Source organism: Olea europaea, chromosome 17, assembly GCF_002742605.1.
Source record: "Olea europaea var. sylvestris chromosome 17, O_europaea_v1, whole genome shotgun sequence".
In the NCBI taxonomy this organism is placed as follows: domain Eukaryota; kingdom Viridiplantae; phylum Streptophyta; class Magnoliopsida; order Lamiales; family Oleaceae; genus Olea; species Olea europaea.
Window position 1 is genome coordinate 3,397,475 of NC_036253.1, and position 17,106 is coordinate 3,414,580.

Genomic DNA, 17,106 nt, shown 5'->3' on the forward strand with positions numbered 1-17,106 from the left:
GGCTCAACATATGGTCTTGTGGCGCGTCAAAAATTCGCGAGCTTTTAAATTTAATGTTGCCCAGATAAATAGGTCGCTCGAGCGAGGGACCAGCGTGACTCGAGCAACGTCCACTTCGCTCGAGCGACCTGCTGGCGAGGATCTAGCGACAGTGGTTCTGCAATCGTGGCTCGAGCGAGATCATGGCGTGACTCTAGCGAAATCTCGCGCCGTTTGCAACTTCGAGGCATCCATCACAACCCTAGACCTAGCCTTCAACACTTTGATTAATTGCAACTCAAGTCCTTGAACTATTGGACATTTGACACTTTGGTCCTTGACCTTACAATTATGACATTTTAATCCTTGACTTTACAATTATTACATTTTGGTCCTTGGTCACAGATTTGCCAATTACATATTTCCTAACAATGGTGACAGGGTGGGAGGACGATCCGGATTTTATTGTCCGTCGTCCGTTATAATGAATATCATACGTATGAGAATGATGACATGTACATGCAAAATGTGGATGAAGATATTGACTTGGAATACCCATCCTCAAAGGAATTATTGTCTGGAAGAAAATTGACTCCGGACAGAGAAAGTGTTGGACAGCCCACTCAATTGGACTGATTTCAACATTCTGGGGGTTTTTTTGGATGGTTGGCAGATGGTTTTTGGTGTACTTTTTTGGCTGAATGTAATTAGTAGATGGTGGTTTTTGGATTTTCTGGTTTATGCTTTTGGCTAAGTGTAATTACATGTATGAATGTGATTGGTAGATGATGGTTTCTGGATGTTTTGGTGTAAGCTTTTGGCTAAATGTAATTACATGGATGAATGTAATTAGTGGATGATAAACTTTGGATGCCAACTAAAAGAGATTCTTGCTGTTGCATAAATTGGTTATTAGTTTACAGGCTAACTTTTTCACTTTCCAAAATGTCATTAATTTTGGATGCCTGGTATTGTTTCATAAATGTTGCTAGTTCAGGCTTTTGCATATTCTACCAATTTTGAAAATTTTCAACTTTTTAACTTTCCAAATGTCATTCCATGTATCTTGTTCGTCAAAATCCCGTATGCGTACGGGATGGTTGTACAAGTAATAATCGTGATGAGAGAGTTATCGTCCTACAAAGAATAATGATCAATTTTAGTATATGTGCTATATTTAAATTCGTGTTTGTAACCAAAAGACGATCGAATGAATAGCTAAATAATTTTTATAACTAAAACTTGTGAAAATAATGAAAGTTGGTTTTTTAAAAATCTAATGTGCGAACGTAATAGATTTCCGATGTCATTGATTAATTCTTAGTTATAATTCTCAACCAGTGATAATTATCTCAATTCATGAAATTACAACGATCGATAATTCCACATTTATTTATTATTCTTTTCCAAGATATAATAAACATATGGTTACCACGAGACAATCATATTTCTAATCCGAATTCATATTGCAAACATGCATTTACATTTAGAATTATCACAAATGATCGCACACGCCACAAATATTATTCCTAACATTTATTATCCGTGTGTTCCAATAATAATGTTCTACCTATCGTGAGTTTTCTAACATTATGAATAAGCAACTTATTGTCCTCATGGTGCGTAAACATTAAAACAATGTAAATGGGCATATTAATGGAATCACAAATACAAGAATAAAAACACAGGTCTTAAATTAAAACTAAGAATTTAACAATTTTGTAATCCAGCCAATACATGAAAAGCCTTAGCCTAGCATAATGTTGGAATTAAACATATAAGAGAGAAAGGAGATCACCGAGAATCGACGGAACGTGATTAATTTTCCAATTAAAGTCTTCGTTTTCTGTTCTTTTCCTTCCAAATTTCAGCTTGTGTTGTTGTATATATATAAAATCAGCCCCCTTAGTTGACTCCAACAAAAGTGCCCACTCTGCTACCTTTTTTGTATGTGTGTATATATATATAATAACAGCAGCCCCCTCTTGTAATTTGTGGTTTTTCCTACAATTTCTAGCTGCCTTTTTGTCTATATATGATAAAACCCAGCAATCGGCTTCTCTTCTCTTCCTCCAAAGCAGGTAGCCCAATTATTGTCTCCAAAATTTCTGTGGGTATATATATGTATCAATTAAATAGCAAGGCAACCCACTTCTCTCTCATAGCAGCCGACTTTTTCTATTGTTTACTCTGTCAATTTTTTTTTTATTCTCCTCTCCTCCCTTGCTGTCGAATTGTATCTCTTTCCTTAAAATCCCTAGGCAACCTCCTTTTTTATTTCCAGCCCACCAAAAGTCCACAAAATAAAGTCCAGCAATTTGATTGAATATTAATCCAATAGCAAGTCCAACATGCAAAGCTCATAATTTTTTATCTTAAAATAAAGGGTAAAAATCACAACTCAGGGGTATTATTTACATCAATTCATAAATTTGGTATAAAGTTTAAAAATTCAAAATTTAGGTTTCTATATAATTAATTGAAAATATTTATTAATTAAATATAATAAAGTCACAGTTACACGATTAATGATCACAGATTCATAATTATCGATCACATTTCATCGAATTAATTTGTTAAAGATTTTTTCAAGGTCACAAATCAAAAAATTTTGTAGGTCAGAGATTATTTTGAGATTACAAATCAAAAATTTTGGAGTTCACAGATTATTTCATTGGTCACAGATCAAAAATTTTGTAGGTCACAGCTCACATTATTGGTCACAAATTCAAAAAATTATAGGTCACATGTCACATATTTTCAAATTTGATGGTCATGAATTACTTTTTAATGACAAATGATCGAATTTTAATGTCACAGTTTACGGTCATAGTCACAGACGTGACCATATAGTTGGTCACAGACAGACATCCAACATTCGATCACAACACCACCATCACATCCACCACCACAACACCACCACCAACACCAACAACACAACCACCACTATAAACTATCGCAGCCAGCAGCCACCAGGACCACCACGATAGCCAGAAAACACCTCCAACAATACACCACCTCCCAAACTCACCAACACCATCAGTATTACTAACCAAAAACACCACCATCACTGCACTACCACCACCACACCACCACAACCACTAACAAACACTCCTAGCCCATGACGTCCCACCACTACCACAACCACTGCCACCACTACCACGACCACCACCATAACAACATTACAACCACATCCCCCCCAAAACCACCAACAATCAAATCCTACTACCAACATCACCACCACAACCACGGCCAAGATCTGAAAATACAACCAACAAAACCCCAAAATCACTACCTACAGATCAAAAAGCGAAAGAAATAACACCCAAAATCACTACCTACTAAACGTAAAAGAAGGTCGAGGTCATGAATTTGATTTGATAACCAATCGACAACCATGTCGAGCTCCGATTGTATGTCGCATCTGCTTCGAGTGATGGCAATCATCATCGCTCTTCGCGTTATCTGCAGCGATGTCAGCATTGCGTGCTACTGTACAACGACGCTCACATGTTCGGAGGAGGTTATTGCTATGACGATGTGGTCTCCGATGACGGTGGCTGCTCATGTGATGGAGAGGATAGAGAGATGGATGGAGAGAGAGAGAGAGACTGAGCGAAAGACAGGAGGAAGAGAGAGTGAAGGATGGGGTGAAATGAATTTCAATTTAGGGTCAGGGCTATACCGAATATTTGATTAGAAAAGTTGGGCCCATGATTTATGCACAGTGAACTTGAAAGCCGTGGGACAGTGTAATTTACTCTAAAATAAATCCAAGTCCAAATTAATTCCTTTCATTTTATCAGTTGGTCCAAGGCCCAAAATAAGGTATTATTTCTCCAAGTCTTCAAATTTCAAAGTGCGGAATTGATCACTAAACTTTGCATCAAATAGCCAATTAATCTTTCATCCTTTTCCAAATACTTCAAAACGGGTCGAACACTAAAACGAACAAAAATTAACCCAAATTAAATAAAATTCAATAATTTCACGACATAAATGTTTAATAAAATGGCCTAAATAAGTACACAAATTACATTTATCAAACATCCCTAAACTTAAACCTTTGTTCGTCCTCGAACAAAACTATAACCTAAATAACAACAAACACACAAACATGCAAAAATATTTGGTTGGACTGTTTAACTTTTTACCTCAAGATTTGAAATGACGGCATTAAATCTACAAACTGCTTCAAAGTGACAATACCAAATTAATATCCACTTTTTCAATGCAAAACCGACATGTGTGTGTGAAGAACTAAGTCGATATTAAAGAATTCACAACTTGTTTCGATTCCCAACCCTCTATGGTCAAATATATCTTTTCATCTCTCGTAAGATTCACATACCCCAAACTTATTCTTCTTCACTTTTTTCCCAATGTGTGATCTAAAATTCAATTTTTATTACTATACTCACCTCTCCAATTCAGGTGGATGTAACTAGTTGCAAATCAACACATCAATGAACAACGATTCTCCAATTATTTGATTGCTTCCATTGTCAAGATTCAATTAGGCTAATTATCCTTCATCAAAAGTTAAATTTCCTCGAACAAGTGTTTGGGACTTACAAGGCATTTAGTGGTTTTTTTTTTCCACGCTCTCCCTTAGGCTTTATAGATGACCTATGTAGCAGGTTTTAGAGCGATGACTCCAAAATCAGATGACTTTAGGGCATCAGGTTTTTATATACCCTTATAGGCTTAATAACCCGCGTAAAAAAGTCTTCGAAGAGAACAATTTTTTAGGACAATTTTATGTCTGGATGCTTTTTAAATGACCCATGTAACGAGCTTTAGGCTGATGACTCCCAAGTCAGATGACTTTAGGGCATCAGGTTTTAAGATACCCTTGCAGGCTTAATTGCTCAAGTCATAAAGGCTCCAAAGAAAAATTTAAAATTTATAAATATATGCCTTGATTAGTGCAATGCCCCTTATCATACACATATTCAAACAAACCGATTTCCAATTTAAGACTTTCATCTAATTTTATCCTGTTAATTTCAGACAATCCACACAAAATTTTTCACACAAGGAATCCATATTCACATCCGTATTTTCCTACAACAGTAAGATCTTCCCAAATTGTGCTAAACTTGGTCTAAGAATAATTAATTAGTATGGTTTGGGTAAAGCATCTATGTCCAACTAATTCAATCTATCAAGTGTATGAATCAACTCATTTCATCATAATGTCAAACTCAATTCTAGTGCATGTATAATATCAAGTTCTGCAAGTTCAAGTTTCAATCAGTCTAGCATGCATCATATCCACAGTTCATAAATCAACATCAAATCTCAATTTTAATCATCATTGTCAGCCAAACCGTCTAACCCACACAAGTAGAGCCAAAAATAAATAAAAAATAAAAATTTAATGATTTTTTTTTTTTTTTGGTTTTTAACTTAACACACACAACAATTTTTGATTTTTAATTAAACATACGAAAATAACGCACAAAAACATACGAAAACAATGTCACAAAGTGTTTTCCACCTCCAAATTTAAACCTGACATTGTTCTCAAAGTTTTAAAACATAATTAAGAATGTAAAGGGATGGGGAAGAAAAGAACGAAGGTACTCCCCAGAATTTTTTGTTGCGTGTGGAAAGGACTATGGGTAACGGCTAGACAATCTTCTTCATCATACTTTTCCCTCGTTTTATGTTGGTTTGAGTGTTTCACAACGTAATGTTTCTGCATATGGCAATCAAATCAAACATTAGAGATCAAATAATCTAGAACACGTGTTACTTAGCCCAAACACTCGAAGTAACCAACATTTAATTTAAAGGCCTTAGCGAAAACATGATAGAATGATGATGCTCTAAATATGTAAAGGTGTCTAAATCTAATGCAACCTAATAATCAAAACGAGTCTATATGCAATACAATGCAGAAAACAAAATAAATAAAAGGTTTAAAAATTGGGTTGCCTCCCAATAAGCGCTTGATTTATAGTCTTTAGCTAGACTTTGTTGTCCTGGCTACTCTACATTGTCAGGTAGCATGATTGTTTTCTCACTGGCGTAGTCACTTCCCCAATAAGCTTTTAACCGTTGTCCATTTACTTTGAACCTCCTTTGTTGATCTTGAGACACCACTTCCACAACACCATGTGGAAACACAGCTACTACTGTGAATGGACCCGACCACATAGACTTTAGCTTTCCCGGAAAGAGCTTGAGGCATGAGTTGAACATCAATACTTGCTGACCAACCTCAAAATCCTTCTCCCTTATATGCTTGTCATGCCATCTCTTCGTATTTTCTTTATAAATTTTTGCATTCTCACACGAATCCAAACGAAACTCATCGAGCTCATGAAGTTGTAGGACCCTCTTTTCTCCTGCTGCCCTCATATTGAAATTGAGTAACTGTATCGTCCAGTATGCTTTATGTTCTAACTCAACCGGTAGATGACAAGCCTTTTCAAATGCCAACTGATATGTAGACATGCCAATTGGAGTCTTAGATGCTATTCTATATGTCCAAAGTGCGTCGTCCAATTTCTTAGCCCAATCTTTACGTGATGTATTGACCGTAGTTTCGAGAATCTTCTTTGACTCCCTGTTGGAGATTTTCATTTGCCCACTAATCTAAGGATGGTATGGAGTCGAGACATGATGTTTCACTCCATATTTGGCCAACAATGAAACAAATAGGCGGTTACAAAAATGCTTTCCACCATCACTAATAATCGCCCTTGGGGTCCCGTATCGAGTAAAAATGTTCTTCTTCAGGAATTGAGTTACCAATCCATCGTCGTTCATTGGTAAAGCTACAGCTTCAACCCACTTAGACACGTAGTCCATTGCCACCGGTATATATTGTTGACCATAGGATGGAGAGAATGGTCTCATGAAGTCAATGCCCTAAACGTCGAAAATTTCAACTTCCAAAATGTTGTTTAAAGCATCTCATTCTTCCTTGAGATATCTCCAATCCTTTGACACTTATCACAATGTCTCACCATATAATGTGCATCCTTGAACAACGTAGGCTAATAAAAACCCGATTGTAGTACCTTTGCTGCTGCAAAGTGGCCCCCATACGGTGCGGAGTGACATGACTCCAATACTTGATGCTACTTTACCTCTGGTACACAACGACTTATGATCTAATCTGGAACCCTTCTATAAAGAATTGGATCATCCCAAAAGTAGTGTTTTAGGTCACTGAAGAATTTCTTCTTTTGGTGACTCGAGTAGTCTGGTGGGATGATAGAGCGATCCAAATAATTTACATAGTTCACATACGATGGCGTAGTAATGATCTGAAAAAGTATCTCATATGGAAAACTTCATTGATCTCCTCCATAGGGTGTGACTCATATGATTCAAGGCGAGATAGCTGATCTACAACAACGTTCTCCCTCTCTTTTTTATCTCTGATCTCCAAATCAAATTTTTGTAATAGGAGTATCCATCGAATAAGTCTCGACTTTGCGTCTTTCTTGCTCATTAGATATTTCAGAGCTCAATGATCAGTGTAGAGAATCACTTTTGACCCAATCAAATATGATCTGAATTTGTCAACAGCGAACACAATTGCTAAAAGCTCTTTCTCTGTCGTAGCATAATTCATTTGAGTCTCGTCCAAAGTCTTACTGGCATAGTGAATAACATGAGAAATTTCTCCTTACATTGACCCAACACTGTCCCCACTACATGATCACTGGCATCACATATAAGCTCAAACAAATAATCCTCGTCTGGAGGAGCTAACACTGGAGCAGAGACCAAGTTTTCCTTTAAAGTGTTGAAAGCAATCAAGCACTCCTCAGAATAGTGAAATGGAGCACCTTTTTCCAATAAATTGCATAATGACTTCGAGATTTTGGAAAAGTCTTTGATGAAGCGACGTAGAACCCATCATGACCCAAAAAACTTCTAACTTCCTTCACTGTTACCGTCGGTGGTAGTTTTTCGATGACTTGTATCTTAGCTTTATCCACCTCAATACCCCGTGCTGAAATCAGATGTCCTAACACAATCCCTTCCTGAACCATGAAATGACATTTTTCTCGATTTAATACAAGGTTTGTGTGTTTACATCGCTGCAACACTTTTCCCAAATGTTCAAGGCACTCCTTAAATGATTTTCCAAATATTGAGAAATCATCCATAATTACCTCAATGATATTTCCCATCATGTCCGAGAAAATAGACATCATACAACACTGAAAGGTGGCAGGAGCGTTGCAAAGACCAAAAGGCATCCTCCTATAAGGAAAAGTGCCATAAGGGCATGTAAAGGTCATCTTCTCTTGATCATCTGGCACTATAGGAATCTGGTTGTACCCCGAATAGCCATCCAAAAAGCAGTAGTAAGCATGTCCAGCGAGTCTCTCCAATATCTGGTCAATGAAAGGAAGGGAAAAGTGATCATTCCTTGTGTCGTTATTGAGTTTGCAATAATCAATACAAACTCTCCAACCCGTGACTATACGCATAGGGATGAGGTTGTTATTTTCATTTGGAATTACCTTGATTCTTCCTTTTTTCGGAACTACTTATACTAGACTAACCCAATGGTTGTCCAATATGGGATAGATGATCCCTGCATCCAAAAGCTTTAATACTTCTTTTCTTACCACTTTCTGCATAGTCAAATTTAATATGCGTTGATGCTGAACTAAAGCTTTGTAATCATCTTCCATCAATATCTTGTATATGCAAAGCGAAGAGCTGATCCCTTTTATGTTTGATATTGTCCATCCTATTGCTGTCTTGTGCTCTCGAAATACCCTTAGTAACCGATCTTCCTCTAATTCTATTAGATTGTTCGAGATAATTATTGGGAGCAAATTCTTTTCCCCAAATACGCATAGTGAAGATGAGTGGGCAGTTGTTTGAGTTCAAGAGCTGGAGCTTGCTGTATAGATAGTAAATGAGTTGTGGGTCTTTCACCGAGCTCTAAATATGGTTGCTTGAAGAATGGTGGTATAGCTGCCAAATAATGAGCACATTCTTGTGTTTCCTCTTTTTTTGATGGTAAATTTTGAGAATGCACAAAACACTCCTCAAACGGATCCTGAGGGTGATCTAGTTTGAATGTCTCTGACACCGCTTCTTTTATTACATCAATCTGCATGCAAGAATTCTGTTTGCTCTGAAATCTGAAAGCTCTAAATACGTTGATTGTCAGTTCTTCTTCATTTAACCTCAATATCAACTCACCCTTTTGCACATCTATCAGAGCCCTTCTTGCAGCAAAAATGGACCACCCAATATGAGGGGGATATCCCTATCTTCCTCCGTATTCAGAATAATGAAGTTCACTGGGAAGATAAACTTGTCGACCTTCACCAAAATATCTTTACAAATACCTCGAGGGTGCTTGATCGACTTGTGAACCAACTGTAGTGAAATTGTTGTCGATTTTGCTTTTCCCAAACCTAGTTTCCTGAAAAGAGATAATGCATTAAATTAATGTTAGCTCCTAAATCACATAATGCTTTATCTATATATAAGTTACCAATGTTATAAGGAATAATAAAACTCTGTGGATCTTTTAACTTCGACGGTAACTTATGTTGGAGAATTGTAAAGCACTCCTTAGTAAGCATAACTGTTTCATTGTCCTCCAACTTCCTCTTGTTTGATAAAATATCTTTCATGAACTTGGCGTCGCTGGGCATTTGAGCTAAAGCTTCAGCAAATGGTATGTTAATGTGCAGTTTCTTGAACACATCCAAAAATTTCTGGAACTGCTTATCGAGCTTATGTTTTTGCAATCTCTGTAAAAATGGAATCGAAGGTACATATGCTTTGACAGGAGTTGCCTTTACCTGTGGACTATCTGATGACTCAACTTGATTTTCCTTTGTGGCTTTGTCTGATTCATCGACTTGCTCCTCGCCCGTGGTAGGTACCTTTTCTATGACAGTTGCTGGCTGCTTTATATGTATTTCTAGTAACTGGACGCCTTTACTTGTACTGATTGCTTTGACCTGCTCCTTAGGTTTCAGTATTGCTAGGCAATGTCCCTTGAGCTCTATCTATAGTGCAGCTGCAATTTCTCCAACCTGTTTTTCCAAATTCTTGATCGAAGCTTGTTGGTTCTGAAAGTTAGTCACAATTTTAGTAATATATTGAGCTAGCAAATCTTCCAACGATAGCTTTCTTCCTTGCTGTTGTTGCTGTTGGAACCCTGGTGGTTTATTTTGATTGCTTCCTCCCTGTTCTTGTCCCTGATTATTGGACCATGAAAAATTTGGATGGCTCCTACAACCCGGATTATATGTGTTGGAGAAGAGATTATTTTGCTGTCTCTAAAAGTTCTGCGTATAGTTTACTTCTTTAGACTGATTACCATGCGTAGACGCTAAAGGGCAGAGTGCACTGGCATAGTCTACTCCACAGCCTTCTCAAACAGGTGGCGATTGGTGTACCATGTTAACTGATTTAGACAGATTGTCCATTTTTATTGTAAGCACTTCAATTTGCACAGCCAGTGCTATTATTGCATCCATGTTGTTAACCCTAATATTTTCCTCGAAGCTTCCCTATCGATTGGCCACATCGATTCATTTTCAGCTATTTTTTCATACAAATCATAGGTCTCATCGACATCAAGTTTCACAACCGATTCTCCCGTTGAAGTATCTATCATATTGAACTCTTGTTTTAGACTATAGTAGAAAAGATATTGCTGAGCCTGCTTAGGAATGTCAATGCTGGGGCATTTTTTGAAAAAAAATCTTGAACCTCTCCCATGCCTCAGGATAGCTCTCGAGATCTTTTTGCTTGAAGGTGTGGATGCCATTCCTGATTTGGTGAACTCAAGAAGGTGGAAAGAATTTCATTGTGAATTTTTGAACCATATACTTCCATGATTGAATGCTCCCTGGTAGTAAATAGAGGAACCATTCTCTAGTAGCGTCCTTTAAGGTATGAGGAAATAATCGCATTCAAAATGCATTTGCTGATATCCCTTCGTTGTCGATCACTTCACATAACAAGAGAAAAGCAGAAATAAGCCCCCCGGGGCACATCCAAGTTGGCGGAAAAATCACATTGGGGGGCTCTGGAACCAAGTGTGGGGAGTTCGATTCCTAGTGGGAACCTTTGATCCAATAAAAGAGGAATTATTGGTGGATTAATCACTATGGAGGAAGGCTCCCTTTGGGGAAGGAGTAAAAGCCATGTGGGAATCTGGGAACCAACAAGGGCACATCCCGCGATTTACCTCCCTGAGCTGCTGAGGGGCCGGAGGTTCAGGGACGAGGATATAGTCTGGCGCAAGCCGGGACACCTCGTTAAAAAAAAAAAGAGAGAAAAGCAGAAATATGCTCATAAGGATTTTTCGTGGCTTTTCCAAAAAACCTGATGTTTTGGTGATTTTGAAACAAATTGATGACATCTGATCTGAGGTGAAAATTAGGTTGTTCGGAGGGAAAATATACCACAGTAAGTTGCACTGGTGCAGGAATTGGATTGACGTTATCTCCAACTAAGACAGGAGCTTTGCTCTAGATAACTCTCGATTGATTTGGCTGCGGTATTGGCTCGTGAAGTTGAACCTGATTCTGTGGTTGATTCTGATTATCAGCCATTATCAAAAAGAGATTTGGCTGGTCAAGATTTTGCATAAACTAAAGTCGTCTAAAAAGTGTCAAAACACAAGAGAATTAAGCGGTGTAATGGTAGCCTTAAAACAACAACTAAAAATGAAATAAAAAAAATAAAAACAAATTTAAAATATCTAATAAATAAAATTAACACCGTTATTCCCCGATAACGGCGCCAAATACTTTTTCGTCAAAATTCTGCAATTGTGCAAGTTCGTTGTACAATTAATAATTGTGATGAGAGAGTTATTGTCCCATAGGGAATAATGTTCAATTTTTGTATATTTGATATATTTAAATTCGTATTTGTAGCCAAAAGACGATCGAATGAATAGCTAAATAATTTTTATAACTAAAACTTGTAAAAATAATGAAAGTTGGTTTAAAAATCAAATGTGCGAACGTATTGGATTTCCGACTTCATTGATTAATTCTTAGTTTTAATTTTCAACCAGTGATAATTATCTCAATTCATGCAATTGCGATAATCGATAATTCCACATTTATTTATTATTCTTCCTCGAGATATAATAAACCTATGGTTATCACGAGACTGACACGACCCGTCCCGAATAACCCTAGTGGACTCGAAACTTGACGTGCGCCGATGATAGATGCTGACTAGATGTCAAATTTATCACCAAAACTGACTATGAGTTATTTTGAAAAATATACAATAAAATCAAATGCTTATATAAAATACAATGCGATGGGCCCAAAATATTTACTTCGTGCTTAATCAAAATGAGTTATAACACTCAACATTTCGTGTGGCTCTCATTCCAAAATCATTAGGCTCTTCCAGTTAAAAAGAAACAATTTCCACCTGTAGGAAAAATTGTGGAAAAATATATGAGTTGATAACTCAGTGAGTAGAGCAATTCGAAAATAATTATACTTTTTCAATTTTACATTTCTATCCAAAATAGAGTTCATATAATTTAATAATTCACAAATTAACATCATGTAATTATAACCAAAAATGAAATATTCATATAAGGTCATAAAATATCATCTCAAAATCATGATATAGACATCAGCTGATAATCATGCTATAATCTCATCACATCAAACATACTGAAAAATCCACCAAAAATGTACCCTCTGACTGAAATATATAATCCATCCCTCGGGCAAAAAAATTTCGCCACAGGCCTTTGGCCCCTCCGTAAACGAAAGTCGGTCTCAAAGATCTCTCATAATCAATTCTAGAATACGGTCAAGGCCCCTCTGTGAACTATATGTACATGACCAAGACCAATGTCAGGTCAAGACCCTCCGTGTAGGATAGAACACGGTCAAGACCCCTCTGTGAACTAGAAGAAGTATATAATCATGGGTGCTTTTTTGGCCGGTCTCAATATCACATAATTCACAATGTACTGTATGCAATTTTTGAAATCCCACATGTATCATAATGAAAGATATTTCCATAATAACCATATAATTCGAACACATAATTGCACATACTTTAACAATATACTTAATTTATAAATACTTTATAAATATTTATATTTTTCCACTCACCGATCTATGGATAGAAATTTGATTAAATTGACGAGCATTTTCAAGCTTGCACGTCACTACCTGAAATAACGGTATAATTACTCAAATTAAAACTTGCCAATTAAATCAATGCTAATCCACCACATAATTCCTCGGCTTCCATGTTTACCTTCACCTCTATTTGTCCAACTCTTATTCTCTTTGATTATTTACCAAACTATCACAACACATAATCAAATCCATTAAATTACTATACTTTCTTAAGATCACTACCTTATAAATATATAACCGCTTTACACAACTTAATCCATTCCTTATGCAATCCCTTTTTTTAATTTTCATATAGCAGAACAATTTTTTTGTTTACGAAGCCCAATTTATTTATAGAATATGTTCTTCTTCCACATTCATTTCCCTACTACATTAGCACAATAACATACTGCCTTCCAACATCTTGTATCTACACTTTCCATCTTGTACCTTTTCATTGCTACTGTAATAATAAAATTAATTACATAAAAAAACTTACCACATTTGAGCTAGATTTAATTCCAATTAAATACTATTTCATCTCTTTCTTCACCAGTTTACAACTTCCCACACTTGCATCAAGCTATGTAATTAGGTATGTCCCCTTTTTAATAATTTCAGTCACTATACACATACATATACAGGTACCAAACAAATCATTAATTGACAATTCCTCACTTGCCTTTTGGTTTCTTTATTTAAATTTCAATTCTAACCCAATTACTAGCTGAAATTCGGTCCACAAAGTTTCAACCCCAAAATTAATATATACTTGATTCACATAACTTAAAAGCTTAAAAAAAATAGTTTATCCATACTAGATCATCAAGAAATTAGGTTTATTTTTCACTTGTTGAACCAAAATAAGAAATCTAAGTTTGTATAAAACTTACTCACTTGAGATTGTAGAAGAAATGAGGATCTGAAAGACAACCCAATACTTGAAGAAGTGTATCTTCCCTCCTATGCGTCGTTGGCCGGCACCTCCAATTTCTTTTATTTTCTATTTTTTTTCTCCTTTCTTCCTGTTTCATTTTTCACCGATTTTTCTCAGCTTCTTTTTCCCATTTCAGCATTCTGGATGTATGTGTCTATATGAATAGAAAATGAAAAAAAATGGCCTCTACAATGACACTTGTCCTCCTAACTCCCATATTTGCTATTCAAGTCCTTCCTTTTATGTTTTGTATAAAATCTGGCCATTAAACTTTCCATACTTATAAAATAAATCCTCCAATTTAAATGATGTCCATTATAAATCCTCAAGTATCTAAAATATAAAATAAACCCCAGTAAAACAATTTATTTCATTTAAGTCCATAATTGACTTTGACTTTGACTAGTCTAACTTTTGACTTTGAATAAATAATATTGACTTTTAACTTGTATAAAATGGGATGTAACATAGACAATCCTATTCCTAGTTCGAATTCATATTGCAAACACGCATTTACATTTAGGATTATCACAAATGATCGCACACACCAAAAATATTATTTCTAACTTTTATTATCCGTGTGTTCCAATAATAATGTTCTACCTATCGTGAGTTTTCTAACATTATGAATAAGCAACTTATTGCCCTAATGGTGCGAAAACATTAAAACAATGTGAATAGGCATATTAATGGAATCACAATACAATAATTAAGATAAAAACATAGGTTTCAAATTAAAACTAAGAATTAAACAATTTTATCATCCATCCAATAAATGAAAAGCTTTAGCCTAGCATAATGTTGGAATTAAACATATAAGAGAGAAAGGAGATCACCGAGAATCGACGGAACGCGATTAATTTTCCTATTAAAGTCTCTGTTTTCTGTTCTTTTCCTTCTGAATTTCAGCTTGTGTTTGTTGTATGTATATAAAATCAGCCCCCTTAGTTGACTCCAACAAAAGTGCCCAGTCTGCCACCTTTTTTGTATGTGTGTATATATATAATAACATCAGCCCCTTCTTGTAATTTGTGGTTTTTCCTGCAATTTCTGGCTGCCTTTTTGTCTATATATAATAAAACTCAACAGTCGGCTTCTCTTCTCTTCCTCCAAAGCAGGTAGCCCCATTTTTGTCTTCGAAATTTCCCTCAAGCTGCTGCCCTCGTCCTCGTGTTTCTGTGGGTACATATATGTATCAATTAAATAACAAGGCAACCCTCTTCTCTCTTTCACAGTAGCCGACTTTTTCTATGATTTTCTCTGTCAATTTTTTTTTATTCTCCTCTCCTCCATTGCTGTCGAATTGTATCTCTCTCCTTAAAGTCCCTAGGCAGCATCCTTTTTTATTTTCAGCCCACCAAAATTCCACAAAATAAAGTCCAGCAATTTGATTGAATATTAATCCAATAGCAAGCCCAACATGCAAAGCCCATAAATTTTTATCATAAAATAAAGGGAAAAATTCATATTGCAGGTGTACTCTTTACAGCATTTCAAATATTAGGTAAGAAGTTTTAAAATTCAAAATTTAAGTTTGTATTTAATTAATTAAAATTATTTATTAAATAAATATATTAAAGTCACAATTAAATAATTAATGGTCACATATTTATTTGCTTATCACATATCATCAATTTAATTTGTTACAAATATATTTACTGGTCACATATAAAAAATGTTATAGGTTACAAATAATTTTGAAGTCACAGATTACTTTTTAGTCATGGATTATCAAATTTCACGGTTACAGACCAAATCATTGAGGTCACAAATTGTCAAATTTTAAGGTCACATGCCAAATCGTTGGTCACATATACCAAATACTCCATTGTCGAACCCAATTCACCACCAATGATTGGCCACAGAGCAACCAAATGATCACCACCACCAACAATGTCCCCACCACTAGATCCAACACATTGTCAACAAAAATACCACAACTACTACTATCAGATCCATACACACAGAACTCACACAAATAAGCACAAATACACCACAGATCGCCCACCTCCACCACCTGAGCCAACAACCGTCGTCACCGCCGTAGCCACAACAATAATCCTAAAACCACCAAAAACATAAAATCACTGCAGTCTCGATCTGTGCCATCACCATGCCGCTACAGCCATCGCGTACAGCACCGCGCCGAGATCTTCGTTCCTCCCACAGAACCGCACACCTCCATTACCACCATAGTCACAAAACTAGGACACCATCACAGCGAGCCGCCCCACCTTTCCCGATGGCGCCATTGCAAGGTGCCGATCAACCGACTAGAAGAGAGGGAGGTAGAAAGGAGAGAGATCTAGGGTTTGCTATATGGGAGTTGAAATTGGCTTCTATTGTGTTTTAATTTAATATTTAAATATATAACAATTAAATTGAAACCTAACACTTGCATAAACAACTTTGGAACCTGACTCTTGCACTAGGATTCTGTAATTTCCTCTAAAATAAATCCAAGTCCAAATTAATTCCTTCCATTTTATCAATTGGTCCAAGGCCCAAAATAAGGTATTATTTCTCCAAGTCTTCAAATTTCAAAGTGCGGAATTTGATCTCCAAACTTTGCATCAAATAGCCAATTAATCTTTCATCATTTTCCAAATGCTTCAAAACGGGTCGAACACTAAAACGAACAAAAATTAACCCAAACTAAATAAAATTCAATAATTTCACGACATAAATGTTAATAAAATGGTCTAAATAAGTACACAAATTACACTTATCATATATACCTAATTTATAGAGGCTGCAGGGGATGGTAAGGGTAAAAAGAGGAGACATTTTAGGTGAAAAATTACTTTAACCATAGCAGATCATATTTGTACTATAAATTGTACGTTGATATTTTATGGTTGTTCGTGACAATATGAATTCAAATGAAAAAATGGACTAAAATTTCCATTAGAATTATGGACGTAAATACAAACCTACCAATATTATTTTAAGAGAATTAATAACAACATAATCTGCATTTTCATAAGCTCAATAGTTAATACTCAACCACTTTCAAAGTTCGGTGAGTAGTCGAATACGTTTTTTAAAGTATAGCGAGTAATCAAAAATATT

General features: G+C 35.9%; 1 protein-coding gene and 1 long non-coding RNA gene across 2 annotated transcripts in view; both read right to left on the reverse strand.

The window, feature by feature from the left end:
- LOC111365529 overlaps positions 1–3,047 on the reverse strand; it is a 5,768-nt gene extending 2,721 nt beyond the window's left edge. Inside the window, exons 1-2 of the mRNA XM_022986084.1 lie at positions 2,866–3,047; positions 2,025–2,087 (exon numbers count right to left, since the gene is read on the reverse strand). Of these exons, the coding sequence (XP_022841852.1) occupies positions 2,025–2,087; positions 2,866–3,047 (245 nt within the window). The remainder of the gene's footprint in view (positions 1–2,024; positions 2,088–2,865) is intronic.
- Positions 3,048–5,379: 2,332 nt separating this feature from the next.
- On the reverse strand, positions 5,380–14,413 carry LOC111366071. The gene is made up of 3 exons (XR_002697566.1): positions 13,995–14,413; positions 13,089–13,148; positions 5,380–5,683 (listed from the first exon to the last, which is right to left on the reverse strand). It is a non-coding gene; the product is annotated as an uncharacterized LOC111366071 (long non-coding RNA).
- Between the last annotated feature and the right edge of the window lie 2,693 nt (positions 14,414–17,106).